Below are 20,010 nucleotides of genomic sequence, written 5' to 3' on the forward strand. Positions count from 1 at the left end.
CAGCCCAAGAAGTGCTTCATTCTGAAGAGTTACCGCAGCGACATTCCTCATTCAAGTCAATAGAATCCACATTTGAGGTATTGCATGTGTGTACATTCTATTTACACAATCAAAAGCAAATACCACATCGGCAACGGTGTTGGGGGGCCTTGAGAGGGTTGGTTGGGACCCCATCGGGTCTCTCTCTCTCTCTCTCTCTCTCTCTCTCTCTCTCTCTCTCTCTCTCTCCAAGAAAATAAAAGGAGCCATCATTCGTGCCAAGTAGCGCACATTCAAGCAAGGAAAGAAGTCAAGATTTGTGTACGTGTAAAGTCTAGATCTTGCCACCATTTTAATTCCGCTGCACCTGACAACCCTAGAGCCATGATGCGTCACCGTCAGCTATTTTTATTGGAACAGATTGTCAACCATAGTCAACACAACTATGAACGCTACCATGTACTCAACTTCACATCTAGAAGTGGTCACAACAAGCTTCTTACGACCAAGCATGAACGAATACATCTTTTACACGCAAGTGTCACAGCAACCACCCCAATCTGAGCCGGAAAAAGTATTTAAATCTTGCAAAAAGAATCTCCCCTTGGCTTAAAACAACCCAAGATGTTTAGTGTCAATTAAGTAGCACAAGCTCCTTTTAACAACATGCCGATGCTTACACCTTGGGCTATGCATAGTATGGCCTCATATTGCATACATAGACAAAGCATCCCACAGCTTGTTAATAGAGAGTGACACCAAAGTAATCTCCAGTATCACAAAGACTAAGCTTCGAACTTGTCTCCATAGAAGTAGCAATAGGCTTGTGGTCCTCAAGGCCGAATCTAAGCAATAATGTCAAAATATATTCCAAAACAGCCTTAATTTCAGCGATGTGTTTCTCACTTGGTCCAGTGAGCAGCATGTCATCAGTGTAGAAAACAATGATCAAATGTACGTCAACCACACGCTTAACATACGACGTAATCTAAAATGGAGTGTTTTGAATACCATGTCAGCCAAATAAGCATGTATCTTCTCGTACCAAGCATGAGGAGCTTGAAGCATCCAGAGCTTGCTTTCAACCATACAAAGCCTTGTTTACAGCACACTTTGTTTCTTCCCTTTTTGAACAACACCATGCGGTTGTTCTACATACACTGTTCCAACTGCTCTTCAAGATATCACGGATTAGTAGACAGTTTCATTGCTCGTGGTAGTTTGAGTTAGCAATTTTGGTTTATGGTCAACAAACTCCATATGTAAAGATTCTAAATACTCTCGGTATGTTTATACTTGGTACAGCCCAATTGGAAGTTTATGAGTCTGTGATCATGTATGGTGGACTCCATGCTGTGATGTCAGTTGTTGTGATGAGAAATCTGCTCTCTACGTTGAGTACACGCTCAGCACGAGTTGTGTGAAACTTGGACGGGGGGGGGGGGGGGATTGTTGGGTTTTTTCACACAAATGACAAGAGGCTCTAGGCTTGAGGGATGGGTATATGAATGAGGTGTGGGACTCATCTCATAGAGGTGTGGCTAGAAACACATGCGAGGTTGAAGGGGAATTAAGTTTAGTAAGTTGATAATGTTGGCAGCATGGGTCTGGTGATCTATATAAATGTAAGGTTTGTTTTAATTAAAACTCTCTTATTTTGGCCGATTGCTCTGTACGTGCAAGAACTCTACTCTTTCTTCTCTTTCTTCTGGTTCTCCTCCTCCATCTCCTGGGCTACGGCCCAACATTGTTCACACAAGAATCCCCCTCAGTCATCAACTCTTCTTAAGCCACACAATTGTTGGTGTCAAAACAGTGCTCAACGAGAATTCAAGGAACACAGTCACAATTGTAGATAGCTCTAAGCGATTAATGAACAATGTATAACAAGTATAACTTCAACTAACCGGTCTTTCCAAGAGTGAATCTAATATGGTAGAATGAGCTCTCTATCTACAGCAGAGTAGCTTACCTTGTGTTGTCTCATAAAATAAAACAGCCTTGTTTGATTTGCTTTCCTATCTATGAAATCAAAAGTCTAACCTGAAGAACCGGCTCTTGACTGAGAATTTTAGTTCCAGCGTGGTCGGGAGTTTGCGCCTTCACAGGATGGGTCTTAACCTGCCCAGCATAATTCAACGAAAATAAAATTGGCAAACAGCGTGTAGTCACAAAAAAAAACAGTCAACCACAACACCTAGTATTAAAAGCATACCCAACAACGCATTATATCCCACACTACATCCATCGGTGCATTAGTCTTCAAGCCCAATGGAGACGCATGAGAACTCGAGATGTTGTATCCTGCATTAACCACTGCATACCTGAACAGGCTTGCAGAAGGAGAAGTGCACTTCAATGTCGAACACAGGGAATGTAAGCTTAAATATAAAGGAGCATCCAAAAGTTCCTGCATGCCCAGGGTAAAGTAGTTAGTTTATTAATAATTTATTTCCTAAACTTTTTCTCCTAGATAAATATAAGAGAAAGAAAGGTCACAACAAGATCTCCAAGGTCCCTGTAGAAAAGAAAGAGCGACAAAGAGAGAGATCACATTCTATAAAATATACTAGAATGACTATTCCTATAAAGTATACAGAGACTGGTGAATCTTACACAAAGCTCAAAATCTATAGAACACACAATGTTCAAACATCATGCAAAGCACATGCAAGGATCACGGATTCACACACTTCATAAATGCAATACACAATACAGGGCTCAAAAATCTCGTGCAGGGTTCAGGTGAAGTAGGCTACATTTAAAGCATTCATAAGCACCAAGGGCCACATATCTCAGTGTTTACATACCCGAGGCACATCTAGCTATTTTGAATGCCGTTTTTGCTACTTCTTGTGAAAAGACAGGTGTACTGGAATAGAAAATCACAGCAATGTAAGACAACATAAAAACCACGAAACAAAGAGAATAACATAGGTTGAAAATTGAGAAGGACGACAACAATGAAGCTAAAAGAATAAAATGTGCATTCATTGAATTCGTTTAACAGATAAAGTTTGTACTTAATTTGGACAAGTACCTCAGAAATCGCTGTTACCACACCATGCACTTTATCAAATGCCGGATAACTTTTTCTGGATGCATTCATCTCTTTCAAAATCAAAGCTATCCAATCAGCATCATGGATGGGTTCAGACCATATTGCCCCTCCCATATTGAAGCGTTTTCCACAATGCTTGCATTCGGGCAGGATTACTGGGCCAGTACCAGGTAAATAACGTGCATTATCATCCTGTATTCAAGAAAATTCCATTTTTAGCAATCAAATGGAAAACATGTTTCCAAAATAGCTGTAAAGTGACCCTTTCCAAAATACTGAATTTCAGCTCACACCATAAAGCACGCCCAGCTAAAATATGTATGCAAGCAAGCCTACAACCAGACTTTCTCTCTTGAAAGTCTTTCAAGTTTCTTTAATGCATCACCACAGCAATTGAATCCCCAACATGTACACAAAATGGCTCCTCAATATACCCTGTAGACGATACGCCCAACTGGTTGCAGATGAAAAGCATCACAACCAACACACTGATAAAGGTACGACAACTTGCTGGCAGAAGCTTTCACAGCTTTTGGTGACCTGCAAGAAAGATGCATAACTTGATCAACTACCAAAGAAATCAAAAGTTTCCTGTTCTTTTCTTTGCCTTCTGAAACCTGATGGGACATAAACGTAAATACTTCATCACTAAGTTAACACATCTTCAGTAATAAAATTTTCACTTGCTTCACCCATCATAAATCAGCAAAACAGGTGATCCACTAGCACTACAACAAACTTACGTATATATCCGAACAAACACCCTAACGTAGAAATCAATGGAAACTGACAGCACTGGTATAATATATCGCTTGTAACGATTTGCATGACTCTGCATCAGCCATAAATGATGAAAATTAGGATGTTGTAAGGTCAAACACCATGTTTATGAATAACCAGAACAATTCTAACAAGGTCCACACAAATTCTTGCAGCAGCTCAATACTCTTCCTTAATCATTAAGCAAGGAAGAGTCAGTGAGCTGCTTCTCCAAACAAACAATCAAGAGCTAACTAACAATTTTTGCACAAAATCATATTGGCTAGCAACATACAATAAATAATTAGACCAAGTGGAATGAACCACATCTTCAAGGACTCCAGAATAAGGTGAGACAGCCAAACGGTTCCAGCAAACCACAATTTTCTGCTTCCCTGAAGGCAATCTTGCCCCAAGTCATTGGGGTTTAACAGAGCCGGACCACAGACTAATAAATCTTCCCTTCACTGTGCAGTGAAAGTGCTAGTGAATAGTAACAGGGCTTATTAAAAAACAAACGACGGAAAAATAGGTCTACTCCACACCATGGAGCAGTGGGTGCATACAAAAGATATTAAAATGACAGTAAACAATGTCCACCCATCAGACTTGTGTTGCACCATACCTCAATAGAGGCAAGAAGTATACGAAGTGCCATTTCGTGACAATATTTCCCACGTAATGGGTAAGCTCCATACCTGAAATGCAATTGACCAAGATAAAAGGTCAGCACTCTTTTTCCTCTTGAGTATTAGACTTAGCCTCACACATCAACAAGGGAATTGGCACAGGCACAGAACAGGCACCCACACACATTCATGATAAACTTCCATACTTGGAATAACAAACTTCTCCATTGTTTCCACAAAGAACAGCCATATCTGTTGCAGTGCACATAAGAAGACCACCATCTGCAACCGTCTGTACTGCTGAGTCAAGAAAAACCGATGGGGAACCATAAGGATCGACATCCACCTGCAGAACATCAATATCAATAAGAGAAAGCCTGATCTATTATTAGAAGACTGCATCTCTGGTTTGACAATGGTCTCTAGAAACTAGAAATAAGGTATGCCCAGTATCATGTTGAAATTGTCCTTTCTATGAGTTTGGCTTAGTTAAAAACCAAACCACTCTCTTTTCTTTCTAGCTAGACAGGCTGCTTTCTTCACGAAAAGAATATGTAGCTGATCAAGATTTCATGTCACAATCCAAAGACTATGACATGCAGATAAGCCAAACCATGAACGCAAAGGAGAGAATAGTCAAAGTACTCAAAATATCAATATACCTTCATAAGGTCAGAATAATCTGAACTTACAAATAGAGGGGATAAAACTCTCATAAAAATACAAAATGCAAGGGACACAAAAAAACAAGAAAAAAGAAAAAGAAAAAACTAAATCACTGTATTTGCTACTAAAGAAATCTAGAAAAAACAAACCATTATTCATTTAACCATGGTTTTAGAAAAGGCATAAGCAAATAAGTTGAAGCAGCTTACTTGACTAAAACTTGAAACAAGTACTCAACTTTGAACTAACAAGGAAAAGACATCTCAAGATTTAATCCTAGAAATCAGACTCCACACAACAACTTCTAAAGGAACAAATTCTTAAATCCTAATGTAAGCTAAATACTAGAAATGAATACTATGAACCTACCTAGAAGATGCAAAGAAGTATTAAGTCCAAAACTTGATAATATGCAACCTCCACTTAGCTGCTTGTCCAAACAAGGAGAACAAGTACTCAAAATATCAATGCATATGACAGTGACGGGCAGCAAAAGAAAAACTCTAATGGGGGATGCAAACAAGGAACAAGTCCTTCAAAAAGTCCTACAGTGACATTTTCCTATATTTATGACCGATACTAACCGCATCAAATTCTTTTTCGTGTGTAAGCATGTAAACCCTTGCATCAGCATGAACAGGTTGCACCTTTGCAGCAGCAACAGAACCATTCAGCTTTATATTGCGTTTGCAGGATTCAACAGCAACTACGCACACAAGAAATTCAATGCATTTACAAAAGATCCATCGTTGTTTAGTGCAAGAGCCTGACAGCAAAGCAAAAATCAGGCACCTTCATCATTATCCAGTGCTATGACAGAGCCCACCCCATCAATCTCCCTTGCATAACGAAGCGCTCGTAAGCCAGAAGCTGCCAAAGCCTGTAGAAAATGGGTAGCTCCTGGTAATATATTTTCTAGTGTCCTACTTTACAGAGAGGTACGTGAAAAGCAAATATTGAAACCTCGAGAACGCGAAGTGGCTTGACAGGTAGTATTGCATCTGACTTGATATCCTGCGTCTTCGAATCCATAGAGTCAGAGGGTGCACTCCCACATGAAGACTCCACCTTTTCCTTCTCTTCAGGTTGTGCTTGGCTCTGTGCACCACTTCTTTTCTTGTTTCTTCCATTTATAAACTCTTCTTCTCGTTTAGATAGAAAAGCCTTCACTACTGCAATAGACAAGTCCCTGTTGACAATCTGCATCTAACATGTTCAGTTTAACTTTCAAACCCACCTTAGCTACCACCCAGTACACAAAAAACATAAGGTCTGTATTTGGATGCTTTGCATGTTAATTGGGTATCAAACCAAGCCATATTCAAGCGAATCCAGCCACCAAAAATTGGTAGGCACAACTAGGAATTATATGCAGCTGTTAAACACATGATACAATCCAAACAGACATGTTTTTTCTTGTTGGGCATCCATCCCAACTGAATTGAAACTCACTTTAATGCACCTCTATTATTTACAAGAAGTATTTGAGGGATGAACTACCCTGGTAAGCATGAGGCCTGGAACATTCTAAACAAGGAAGAAAAAATCAATTTACACACTCAACTATTTTTGCATGAAGAAGCAAAACATGATCATCAACACCATTAAACTTCCATACACTCTTCTTAAACAAGCCATAAAACGTAGTTTTCTCATCTGAACAACTTAATGTTAATGATTTCCCATTTACTTTCAAGCTGACCCTATAAATCTATCATGGATAGAAACCGCCGCTCCACATCCTTTTGCCATTAAGAGTAAAAGAGATATCAAAGGGCTTTTCTTGAAGAAGATTACAAGGCACTAGCACCAACTATGATACTATTATAAGTGCACATTATTTTTAAATGAAAACCACGACAAATTTTTCATGTCTCTTCAGCTCCATAGTCTGTCAAAATTGTTAGATATGACGCAAATGTACAACTTACACCACCTTTATTGCCTTGAGCATAGAAGTGTACACTCAATACAAAGAAAACAACTACAATTTAATATCTATTTATGTTCTGAAATGTCACATGAAAATTTGCTCCATGCAGGATTGACGCGTACGGTGACGTACAACGCTGCAGATCAGCCAGTGATTTGCAGTTTTCAGCCCTAGCGCCAGCAAATCGGCCAGCGTTTTTAAGTTTTCAGCCCCTTCTTCGCCGGAGGTTCTCATCTCTGTTCGGGCTTGCTCAGAGACTGTTCCTTCCCTGTTTTTCGAGCTACAAGGTGAGGGACACTTACAGCGAGTTGCAGTAGAGGCCCCGCAGTTGGCGGAGTGTTGTTTTCAGAGGATCCGAGTGGTGGCATCTGTGGGAGGACTTGTGTCATCGATCCTGACCCAACTGTTCTCGAGACTGGACATTGGAGACTGGGGGCTTGGGAGTGCTATCCACTGGCACGAGTACAGTGGGATCCTAGAGAGTGGCTTTGGAGGGACCCCGTCTCTTCTACAGGTGTCCCTTTCTTTCAGTACAATGTTTGACTGGGACGTCACATACTGGCAGCACAGAGAGAGGCTCGTCTTGCTGCAGCACCTCATTGGCAGGAGGAGGGTCTCACAACTGAGTTCTTGGCAGCTTTTTGGGAGAGGTTGTGGGACTCCAGACTGCCGAGGCGAGTCACTTTGCTTCAGTGGTTGGTCGCACACAGAGCTACAGCAGTTGGGAGCTGGCTTGTGCATAGTGGTCTCTAGTCCGCATGCACAGCTTGTGACCATCTTGTGGAGAGTCAGCGTCACTGTCTTTGGGTCTTTGGGACTGTCCCTTGGCACAGCAGGTGTGGCTGCGTGTTCTTCGGCTGATGCCCGCTCTTTCCACAGCTCGGCAGTACACTTGGGGGGCAGCTGCTTGGTCCACTCTCACGGGCCCGGCACTTCAATTTGAGCTATCATCCACCAGCAGGATGATAGTGATGCAGGGGGGGCGACCTACACTCCAGCCTGCCACACAAAGCTTACTCCACAGGAGTGGTGCAGTGAGAGAGAGGTGTGTTGGGAGCTCATCAGTGGCCTGACACTCTGGTTTATCTGGCGGGCCCATTGCTTCTGCATCTTCGAGGCTCGCCCTGTACCACCAACAGAGACTGTTCGGGACCTTTGGCTTGAGCTGGTCCATACTCTCAGAGGACAGATCGAGAGACTCCAGGGCAGTTCCGACCGCATGAGGGAGCGCAGAAGAAGAAGAAGAAGAAGAAGAAGAAGAAGAAGAAGAAGGGAGCGCAGAGAGGCTTTCCTTCGACTTTGGCGTCCTGGGCCATTTTTCACCATGGTCCAGGGTGTGCTCAGATGGCACTACCGTCCACCTGTGAAGCTCTTCCCTCCCCCCATCCCTTGATATAGCCTCATTGTACATATGTTGTTTTTTCAGAGGGAGAGTTTCCCCAGCATGATTGTTGTAGCCCTCTCTTGTAGAGGAGGTTGTAGCCCCATGGGCGGTTTCGTTAACTAATAGAAGAATCTTTTTCTCGGAAAAAAAGATCTAACACCAGCAATCTAGATGCGGTCTCCTACTTCAGCAGCTCTACGAGCCTCTTCTCAGCCATTCCCCCGCCACATCAAGTGCTCCCATTGCTGCCTATCATCGGCATCATCGAGATCTGCATTTTTAGCCCTTCATTCCTTTCACATTGGGAGCGGAATTCAGCCCCACATCTACCCCTTGGTGGCCATCAGCAATCCCACATCGAGACGGATAGAAAGGTGTATCAAATCAGCCCCGGAGGTGCTTCATCCCCATCGAGTCAGTAGAGACTGCATTTGAGGTATTGCATGTGTGTGCATTCCATTTACGCAATCAAAAGCGAATACCACATTGGCAACAGTGAGGGGGGGCCTTGAGAGGGTTGGTTGGGACCCCATCGGGTGTCTCTCTCTCTCTCTCTCTCTCTCTCTCTCTCTCTCTCTCCAAAGAAAGAAGTAAAGATATGTGGAAGTGTAAAACCTAGGTCTTCACCATTTCAATTCCACTGCACCTGACAGCAAATTAGCCCCAGATCTATCCCTTGGTAGCCATCCACCACCCACATCAAGCCGAATTCAATCGGTACATCAAATCAGTTCGGAGGTGCTTCATTCCAAAGAGTTGCCGATAACTGTTGTTACATCACCCAAAAAGTCAAGTCTTGCCTTGAGGTATTGCATTGGTGTACATTCCATTTACCCAATCTAAAGCAAATACCACATCGGTAACGATCGGGGGGCCCTTGCCATATTCTCTCAATTTTGTTGCATCTCACAGTCGAGTCGAGTCGAGTCTTGCATTGAGGTATTGCATTGGTGTACATTCCATTTACGCAATCTAAAGCAAATACCACATCCATAATGGTGTGGGGGGCCCTTGAGACGAGTGGCTTGACCCCATCAATGCGTCTTCTCCTTTCTCTATCCCTCTTCTTTTTAGAGCTATAATAGTGTTTGTGACCCTTTGCATTACATAAAATCGACCAAAGGTTCATATACAAGAATTATGCGAAAAACCACGAAAGATATACAATGAGATCATGGGGGGAAATACCTATACAACCACAAGATACATCAAAAAATAAGATAATCATTAAGTGGTAAATTGGTTGTAGGAAGCCTGCACAAATCTGCCAAAAGCTCTCTCCACTTCTAGCCTTGTAGAAAGCATAAAGCTCAGTGCTAGCTACCAAATGGATATGAAGTATCCGTTGTAAGCAGTTGTCCTCCATCACAAAAACCTAGGGTAGACACCAAGAGAAACATTTCTCTTACCAACCAACTTCCCCAAGGTATCATTGATTTGTCTCTCATATAAATTTGCAAATTGCCTAATGTCCACGTAATCCTTGGCCTCCACCATCATCTGCTTCTGTAGGATATCATAGAACTGTCAAAATCATCGATGCGGAAGCTTAGAGACCAAGGGGAAAATGCACGAGAGAGAGAGAGAGAGAGAGAGAGAGAGAGTTGAACCAACCAACCTTGGCAATAAATTAACACATAATACAATGGGGGCTATGTGTGCTTATATAGCCACCTCAGTAAATTGCCCTACCCAAACTTTGACAAATAATGGGATCACATTGGGCAGTTCACTTGAGATGCCATAACTTTAACACACTCTCTACAGCTCATTGTGGACATAAATGGTGAGACTAAGTCGATGAAGAAGCTACCATGGACACCCCAGACGAGGCCACCAACTGGGTACACCTCGGTTTTGCTACCCTCAACTTTTACCCTTAAAGAATGCCATCTTGAGCATCGATTGCCTTGTAGAAAATTAAACTATAGATCACACTACGTCCAAGAATCCCCATTTGTGAACTGTGAACACATCACGTCCAAAATACTCCTAGATAACCAACTTTGAAGCACATCCTGTCCATAATCCGGCCAGCAACAATGGATTGGTGCACTCATCCATAGTGTTTTAGATATGTCTGATTAGTTTCTTGCCAGATGCATGAGCCTTGGACTCCGACCAACGGATTCAAACACCGGTAACTGATGAGCGCGTGGCGGTGTGTGCAAGTGAAAGAGCACGCGAGGAAGTGCAGTGTGTGTGCAAAGAAGGGAGGCGAAGAGCAGCAGGAGAGGAAGCGCTAGCAAAAGAAGAGGGAGAGAGAGAGCTCACGTTTTTGGGGAAAACTCAATAAGTGAGTTTTGGGTTTTCCCACTTTTATTATAAGTGACCTTTAAAAAATGTGTCCAGGTTCAGTATAAAAATGTACAAAAAGGGGTTATTTAGGCCTTTAACCCAGTGTTACCAGGGAACGGACATTTCGGGCCTTGGAACGCCGGAACGACGTTCCGACCGGCTGGGATTTTCTGGAACGCGTCGGAACGGAACGGCGTTCCGGCTGGAAACTGTCACCGGAACGGGACGACCGGAACGGGCTGGAACGGGACGGAACGGACCGGAACGGCCGCAACGGCCATAAACGGCAGTTTTTGAAATTGAAAAAAATGACTGTTAGGCAGCCAACGGCCATTTTCAGCAGTCAAAAAAGTATATAATGCCCCCCTCCTCCCCCATTCTTCACACACTCATCAAGCCTCAAGGCCCATTCTCCCTTGCTTGAGCCTTGCTCTCAACTCTCAAGCCAAGCTCATTCTCCCTAGCTTACTCTCAACTCTCAAGCCATAGTGTGGCGCCGCGGCATGCCTCAAGGCTCAAGCTCTCAACCTCTCTCTCTCTTGGGCTAACTTCTAAGTTCTAACCCTCAACTTTCAAGGCTCAAGGCTCAAGCTCTCACGGAATCAAGCGGTAAGCCTCTCTCTCTCAATCCCTCTCTCTCTCTCTCAAAGTTCAAGATCAAGCTCTCTCTTTCACGGATAATCCATCATCCATGGCCTCTTCTTCTCGTTCAACCCCCTCCGTTCATGCGGGCAACACTCAAAAGACGAAGGAATGGTCGTGATGGGATGAAGTGACCTCGGAGGGCACCTTGTCGGCGGCGGGAGGTTCTCGTGCATGGGGATGCAAGCTATGCTCTTACACGCGGAAAGGGGGGCATGACAAAGTGAGGGCACACTTTCTTCGAGTGCCGGGACATGAGGTGAAATTTTGTGCCAACGTAACCATCGAGAAGAGGAAGGAGCTCGAGGAAAAGGATCGGCAATTCAACCATAAAGCCAAGCCGGCACGCAAAGGTATTGATCCAAAGACCCTCATTTTCCCTTCTTCCTCTCTACCCGGTGTAGGTGTTGGTGCATCTTCAAAAGGTCCAATTCGTCGCCAAAAGACCCTTACCACCTCTTGGGACCCAAAGAAGAAAGAAGAGGTAGATGCGGCCGTGGCCCGATTCTTCTATCACGACCATATCCCATTTGTCGCAGCGAGGTATGTACATTGTTTTATGATTCATCAATCTTCTCTCTCATTTCTTTCGTTATCGTCGTTTCCACTTTTTTGATACTAACCTCTTCTATGTTTGATCGAAATAGGTCGGAGTATTGGAAAGTCATGGTGCAACGGATAGGAGAGTAGGGCACCGGCTATGTGCCGCCATCTTCAGAGGCTCTCCGAACCACCTTGCTCGATCGAGAGAAGGCTATCGTGGAGCAAGCAACCCTCAACATTCAGCGTCTTTGGGCAAAACATGGCGTTTCCCTCATTGCTGACGGGTGGAGCGATACAAGGAAGAGATCTATCCATGGTCTCGTCGCATACTCCAGTGGAGAGATGTACTTTGTGCACTCTCATGATGCCACTGAGAGTGGCAAGTCCGCCGATGTCCTCTCTGCAGAGTGGACAGCGGCCATAGAAACCATCGGTGAGCAACACGTGGTGGCCTTTGTCACAGATGGGGAGGCATCAAACAGGGCAGCAGCAGCTATCATAGAGGGCCACTATCCGCATGTGACAGTGTGCTTTTGCATGGCACACTGCTTGAACAACCTTCTGAAAGACATCGGCAAGCTAGACTGGATTGCTCCAGTCATTGCTGATGCAGTGAAGATGGTTACTTTCATCAACAATCACAACTTGATTCGGAGTGAGTACCTCAAGAGGTCGGGCGGCAAAGTGCTTCTAAAGTATTCAGATACCCGCTTCGCATTCAACTTTCTTCTTGTACGCAGGCTGTCTGAATGTCAAAATGCGGTCCGACAGGTCTTCATCAATGATGAGTTCACCACCTCCCCCTATGCAAAGACAGTTGCAGGGATTTTGTGCAAGGATAAGGCAGAGGATCTTGAGTTCTGGAAGGAGCTCAAGAGTCTAGATGCACAGGTAAAACCGGTGGTTCATTTGCTTCGAGTTCTGGATGGCATAGATCCTTGCATTGGCAAGATTTATGAGGCAATGGACCGCATGATTGAGCAGCTTGCACAGCTTGAGCCGAACGCAGAGCGATATGAGGAGATCCATGCGCTTTGCAGCTCGAGGTGGAATTCATATGCCTCTACTTTACACGGGGCAGCGTACATGGTGGATCCAGAGTTCCAAGGTACAGGACAAGAGACAGATAGGGAAGTCATGAACCAATTTACAGAGATCTTAAACAAGATGGTTCTAGACAGAGATGGGCGACGCATTGTCAGAGATTAGCTGAGACAGTACAGAGAGATGCGAGGGTCATTTGGTAGTCCAGATGCTCAGATTGATCGCAGGAAAATAGGTTCAGTGCTTTGGTGGGAGGACTATGGCTATGATGGCCCTGAGCTTCAGAGATTGGCGATCCGTATTCTCAGCCAGTCAGTTCGTACCTCATGCTTGGAGCAATTGTGGAGTACCTTTAGCCACATTGCTTCCAAGAAGAGGAATCGGCTTGGAGTGGAGAAGGCTAATGATCTTATCTTCGTCAGCGCAAATTTGAAAATGCTTTGCAAGAGTACAGACAAACAGACAGATCCTTTTACACAGTGGGAGATGGAGCAAGAGGCTTCTCAGGCGGGTGGAGATGCACATCCACCAACACCAGGTACTTCATCTGTGGCTGAGATCGAGCCGGACCTAGACCTCGATGATGAGGAATGGGAGGATGTGCATGATTTACAGCCGGCTACTACGGATTGGGAGGCCTCTCAGGCTAGTGGCTCTTGAGTCTTGAGTCTTTGCCATTTATCCACCTTTTTGTATGGCTGCTTGAGCCTTGCCCTCTTTGCCATTTGTAGCTACTAGCATCTTTATGGTATTTGTCACCTTCAGTCTTTTGGTATTGTGGTCACTGAAGTCTGGTTTGAACTTTGCCCCCCTTTGGTTTTTTTGTAGCACCTTGGCCGCTGGCGGCCCTTGAGGCTTGTTACTATGTTAGCCATAATTAATTCCAAAGTGTTATCTCTGACTACTACTCTTGCAATTATTTGAGAGCATTGTGTATGTACTATGGGCATTGTGTTTGCTCATTGTTGTTCATCTGGCTATGTTGTTCATCGGGCTATGTACTCTGGGCGCCTCACATCCCAATCAAGTCATAATAAGGTTAAATGGTCTTCGAATCGTGTTTTTTGTGGGTATTAGAGTCAAAGGACTCTAATACTACTTGTATTCAAACACATAACGTTAAAAAAAAAAAAAAATTTGGGTGTTTTTTAGCCTGCCGTTCCGCGCCGTTCCCGTTCCGGACCCATTCCCGTTCCCCCGTTCCGCAGGGAGGCCCGTCGCCGTTCCCGTTCCGCGTTCCGGGTAACTCTGCTTTAACCCAACAACCTCCCACTTAAAGGCATAAATGGCATCTTTAAGCTACGTAACTCCCACCATCTCTATGCATAGATGATGTTGTGCTTTGGGTAAGCACTTAGAGAGAGCATCGGCTGGATTTTGTGATGTATGGACCTTAACCAATGTAATAAGGCCATCCTCAAGCACTTCTCGTATGAAGTGATACCGCACATCAATATGCTTTGTGCGTGCATGAAACATGGCGTTCTTTGCCAGACATATGGCACTCTGGCTATCACAACCAAGCATAGGTGCCTTGGCAGGCAAACCAAACTCACTGCATAGGCGTGCTAACCAAATAGCTTCTTTGGAAGCCTCAGTGGCTGAAATATATTCAGCCTCTGTCGTAGACAATGCAACAATCTTTTGCAATCTAGAACACCATGAAACAACACCTCCCGCAAGAGTAAATACATAGCCACTTGTGGATTTCCGTGTATCCACATCACCAGCCATGTCAGAGTCACCAAATCCCTTCAACTCCATTGGTCCTTTACCATAGCAGAGGCATTTGTTTTTAGTCCCTTTCAAGTACCTCATAATGGACTTCACTGCATCTCAATGTAACCTGCCTGGATTAGCCATAAACCGGCTAACAACTCCCACTGCATGGGCTATGTCAGGCCTAGTAGCAACCATAGCATACATAAGTGAACCACAAGCTGAAGCATAAGGCACACTTTGCATGTCATTGGCTTCTTCCTTTGACTTGGGACAATCATCCTTGGAAATTTTAACATATGGCTGTAATGGCACACCAAGAGGCTTTGCTTCAACCATGTTAAATCTGTCCAGCACCTTTTCAATGTACTTTTCTTGCGACAAATACAATAGGCGCTTGTCTCTTTGCCGTGTAACACACACTCGAAGTATATGTTCAGCTGCCCCAAGGTCTTTTATTGAAAACACAGATTTCAACTGCCCTTTAAGAGCATCTACAGTGCTTCTTTTCTTTGCAACTATCAACATATCGTCTACATAGAGCACAAGAATGATCGGGCTGCCATCCTCATCACGTTTGGTATACAAACAATGGTCTGCATGGCTTCTTTTGTAACCATGTTTAAGCATGAAGCGATCAAACTTCTTGTACCACTGTCTACATGATTGTTTCAGCCCATACAAGCTTCTATTGAGCATACATACCAAATGTTCCTTGTTAGGGATGACAAAACCCTCGGGTTGCTTCATATAAAGCTCTTCTTCCACATCACCATGCAAGAAAGCGGTATGTACATCCATTTGGTCTATTTCCAAATCAAGAGCAGCCACAATGGCAAACAATACACGCAAAGTGGTCATCTTCACAACATGAGAGAACACTTTCTGAAAGTCTATGTCCTTGGTTTGAACATATCCCTTTGCCATAAGCCTTGCCTTATACTTGGGTTTTGCATCAACAGTTTTGATTTTATACACCCATTTGTTAGGAATAGCCTTCCTCCCTTTGGGCAATTCAACCAAATCCCAAGTATGATTAGCATGCAAAGCTTTAATCTCTTCCTGCATAGCAAGCTCCCACTTGTCGCTGTGCTCACATGTCTTTGCCTCTTTATACGTAAGAGGCTCTCCCTCATCTTCAACATAATGTATTGCAAAGAGGGGTCATATCGACTCACAGGCCGTCTTTGACGAGTAGACCGCCTCACCCAATGATCCACATTATCAGGCAATGGGTTTACATCAGGTGGCACGACAAAATCATCAACAATGGGCTGTTGTACATCATTTTCAGCACCATTTTCAGCATTGTTTCTTGGCTGCAAATGCCCTTCAGGAGCCTCAATTTGCTGTCCAACATCATCTGGCTCAAACACCACTGGATCGTCTACATTTTCAACCATTTGTGGTGCATCCTCAGGGTCAAAAATAGGCCTCACAGGTGGCTGGTCATGCTGGAATTTCACCCTTTTATGGTCATGCTTTGAGGCACAATTGTTTTGAAGCAGCCTTGCCTCATTAAAAACAACATCCCGGCAGCGTACAACCCTTTTGAGCTGAGGTAACCAAATCCTACAACCCATTTCGCCTTCTTCACCATATCCCATGAAGAGGCCTTTAATGGACTTCGCATCTAGTTTACTCCTCAACTCAGGTCTAACATGCACTAAAGCTTCGCAACCAAAAATGCGTAAGTGATCATATGAAGCAGGCTTGCCAGACCAAACCTCTTCAGGGATGTCACCTTTCAAAGACATGTGAGGGGAATGATTGCATATGTTAGGTGCAACGGAATGAATGTTGTATTTTCTCAAGATTAGTGATCTTTATCGCTCAAGGTTTCTTTTAGTTCTTAGGGAAAGAGAGAGCTTTCCGTCTTGTAGAATGTTGTGGTCACGAACAAAGTGAGTGGATTGTGCGTGCAAGTGAATGAGACTGAGAGAAGGAGAGAGAAGAGATACGACACCCGAGAGGTTGTAAAACCCTCCTCCGAAGGCCCCACTCTCGTCGGCGAGAGTGGTCTATTCTCTGATTGCACAAAGGTGTACAATGCGTATGCAATGGACTATGCAACTTGGTCTATGCCGATGACAACGATGGTGACGATGACGACGATGACGATGACAACGACGACGACGATGGCTGAAATCTGAGATCTTCTAATCGCTGAATTTTGGGACTGTTTCGGTGGCTGAAAATGACTGTTTTGGCTGCGTTTTCTTGGCTGAAAAATGAGGTTTCTTAGGGCTGAAAATTGATGGTCTTTACGGGCTGAATCTGCTACACTTTAGGTGAATAATGCCGGTCTTAATTTGCTGCTGAAATCAACAAACGCCAGGGGCTGAAATTGGTCCTTCTGCCGCCGGGGTTCTGCAAATGCAAAAACGCTAGGCTAATCTGCTGTGTCGTGATGACGTCGGGGCTGATCTGCTGTGCACAAATCGCAAAGGCTGATCTGATGCAAAAACATAAGGTCTTCTGTGGAGAAAACGCCAGAGTAGTCGCGGGGGTTGGTCTTGCTGAGAAGTTGCCTGTTGAGCAAGGTGCTCCTGCTGCCTCTTCTGCCATTTAGTGCTAACTTGGGTTTGCTTATATAGAAACTTAGCAAAATTGCCCTACCTACTTTTGTTGGAAAGTCACTTAAAAATAATAAGTGAAAATACCAATAAATAGGAAAATAGGCTAAATGCACTGGAAAATTCCCCTAACTAATGCTAATGGATTCTGATGGGAATTCCGATGATCATGCTGTGTGCAACCGGAGGATATGCATCTATGCTAAGTGACTGGGCATGCACGGTCTACGAATAGACTCACAAAAGTGCCAGATCACTGCTAATCTAAACTAAATGAACTGACGGGAACCCTGCTATGGTGTAGCTTGTTCACGGACACATAGGGTTGGGATGTGTCACGTGACATCCCCTCCTTTTCAAAGTGAGGTATTGGTACCGAACTGTATGGCGTCAAGGGAGATCACCAACAGCATTCAGACTCCTGGAAGGGACTCTTCGCCGGCCCACTCTGCTGTGTGGGTCGTGTGGTACTTGAACTTCATAAAGGTCTGCAACGCTTGCTTCTTTGGGCCGCGCCGAAAGCGACACAAAGTCTTCTGAATCTCCTTCCTTGCTTCAACTTCGTCTAGAATCCTGCTTCTGTCATCTTCAAGAATCTCCATGGCTGAAAATTCTTGAAACCAACTCCAACACAAAACTATGAACATACCCATTCCATGTAAAGTGAAGGAAAAAAATCTTGTCTTCTCTAAAGACTGTGTATGCAATGTCGATGAACATAGAGACGGAGTGACAAACCATTCATCAAACACATGCAAACAATGAGGTCGAATCTTTTCTGTTTGATCAAAATCAATCAATTGTGGCAATTCACAATGGAAATGCCAATGCTTGGTGCTCATACGATCATGTGCTCTTTCATAAACTGTGTCATGCCAAGGAAGAGACATGGAATGCGACATCCTGACATACAAACTTTTCAACTTTTCATGAACAATCCGCATACATTCGTGCTCATCCATGATAGAAACATGCTCAACATACAATATGTCATGCCTAGGAAAAGGGATCACATAACGATGCTAACTAAAATACAGGAAACCTTCACGAATGAAACACTCGAACAATGCGTGCGTATCAATCATGCGAACACATAATACTTCCTGTGATGGTTCTTTGGACCAAGGTTCAAGAGCCAAGATCGGTTCTTACTGAAGGGGTTCTTGGGACCTAGGCTCGAGAGCCAAGATCGATCCTTTGTGATTGATCGAATCTGCAACGAGGTTAGCTTCGCTAGAAAAAGCATCCACTAACACATCATCCTTGTGGACAATTACATCATCTTCATACAATTCATCATGTTTGTGAGAAATCGCCTCTTGATCATGCAATTCATCATGCTTGTCATTGTCATCCAAATCATCATGCTTATCATTGGCATCCAAATTATCATGCTTATCATTGTCATTCAAATCATCATGCAAGTCATTGTCAATTAAATCATCATCATGCTTCACACAATCATGCAAATCCTGTGCGTCATGCTTGGGAGAAGAAGAGACTGAGAGAGTCTCCTTTTCCCTATCCTGTTGAATCTGTGCATGTATTCGAGAAAAGAGTCGCAACATCTCTTGCCTTATTTCTTTGTTATCGCGATCAAACTTGGCTTGCATTTCTTTGTTCTCTCGATCAAATTCTGCTTCTCTTGCTTTGGCTTCCAAGCGTGCTTGCTCGCTCTCACGTGCTATGGCTGCCATTCTTTCTTGGTACTGGCGCTCTATGGCTGCCATGTCTTCTTCGTAGGCTTTTCTTTCTGCTTCTCTTTCTTGGTCTAACTCCTCCATAGGAGTTAGTGCAATCTTTGTCGTAGATGGGGAAGGGTCGGAAAAACCTCCTGGTGAGGAAAATTCTTCTTCGCCTCTCTCATGCTCATCACCTCCAAGCGAAGTATCCATTCCGCTTCGAGTGATGACCATTCTGCAATCGTGGGTTCTTGGGGATCTTGGGTTCTTAAGTTCGCGAGGAACTTGGGTTCTTGAGGGTCTTGAGGTCCTTGATTTGTGAGAATCTAGGGTTCTTGAGGTTCTTAAGGTCCTTGATCCATGAGAATCTAGGGTTCTTGAGGTTCTTGAGGTTCTTGAGGGGTTCTTTCGCTTGCAAATCGCGTTGGAGAAGGATCTTCTCTTCACCCGAGTTCTACTCCTTTCTGCGGCGGGCGCACCCCTTGGCGGCCTTGCGCTCACACCAAGGTTGCTTTTTCCCACCTCACGTCGATTGGCCGGCCGCTAAGTGCACGGTCCGCTCTCAATGAGTGAAAAGAGACACAAGGGGAGGTGGACAAGCCCTTCTTTCTTGGGATTCCTGTCACTCTTCAACAAAACACGATTAGGAATTGCCACGTCCAAGTAAACTTGGGTTCGTGCGATCGCAACAAGCAAAAAAAAATATTGTGGTTCTTGTGGTTCTTCCCTTGAGTAATGCAGAACACTTCCAAAGCTCTGATACCAATGTTAGGTGCAACGGAATGAATGTTGTATTTTCTCAAGATTAGTGATCTTTATCGCTCAAGGTTCCTTTTAGTTCTTAGGGAAAGAGAGAGCTTTCCGTCTTGTAGAATGTTGTGGTCACGAACAAAGTGAGTGGATTGTGCGTGCAAGTGAATGAGACTGAGAGAAGGAGACAGAAAAGATACGACACCCGAGAGGTTGTAAAACCCTCCTCCGAAGGCCCCACTCTCGTCGGCGAGAGTGGTCTATTCTTTGATTGCACAAAGGTGTACAATGCGTATGCAATGGACTATGCAACTTGGTCTATGCCGATGACGACAACGGTGACGA

General features: G+C 44.1%; 1 protein-coding gene and 1 pseudogene across 1 annotated transcript in view; both read right to left on the reverse strand.

Annotated features, from left to right (window-relative positions):
- The window catches only part of LOC147429360 (tRNA (guanine(26)-N(2))-dimethyltransferase 2-like), an 89,597-nt gene that overhangs the window by 35,487 nt on the left and 34,100 nt on the right, over window positions 1-20,010 (reverse strand). The window contains exons 2-11 of the mRNA XM_086495533.1: window positions 6,058-6,294; window positions 5,887-5,974; window positions 5,679-5,800; window positions 4,635-4,774; window positions 4,425-4,497; window positions 3,784-3,872; window positions 3,475-3,580; window positions 3,020-3,232; window positions 2,195-2,389; window positions 2,023-2,100 (exon numbers count right to left, since the gene is read on the reverse strand). Coding sequence (XP_086351659.1) covers window positions 2,023-2,100; window positions 2,195-2,389; window positions 3,020-3,232; window positions 3,475-3,580; window positions 3,784-3,872; window positions 4,425-4,497; window positions 4,635-4,774; window positions 5,679-5,800; window positions 5,887-5,974; window positions 6,058-6,294 — 1,341 coding nt within the window. The remainder of the gene's footprint in view (window positions 1-2,022; window positions 2,101-2,194; window positions 2,390-3,019; window positions 3,233-3,474; window positions 3,581-3,783; window positions 3,873-4,424; window positions 4,498-4,634; window positions 4,775-5,678; window positions 5,801-5,886; window positions 5,975-6,057; window positions 6,295-20,010) is intronic.
- On the reverse strand, window positions 6,453-19,128 carry LOC147429361 (uncharacterized; annotated as a pseudogene).

The sequence above is a fragment of the Adiantum capillus-veneris genome, chromosome 22 (assembly GCF_014529385.1).
Source record: "Adiantum capillus-veneris isolate H3 chromosome 22, ASM1452938v2, whole genome shotgun sequence".
Lineage (NCBI taxonomy): Eukaryota > Viridiplantae > Streptophyta > Polypodiopsida > Polypodiales > Pteridaceae > Adiantum > Adiantum capillus-veneris.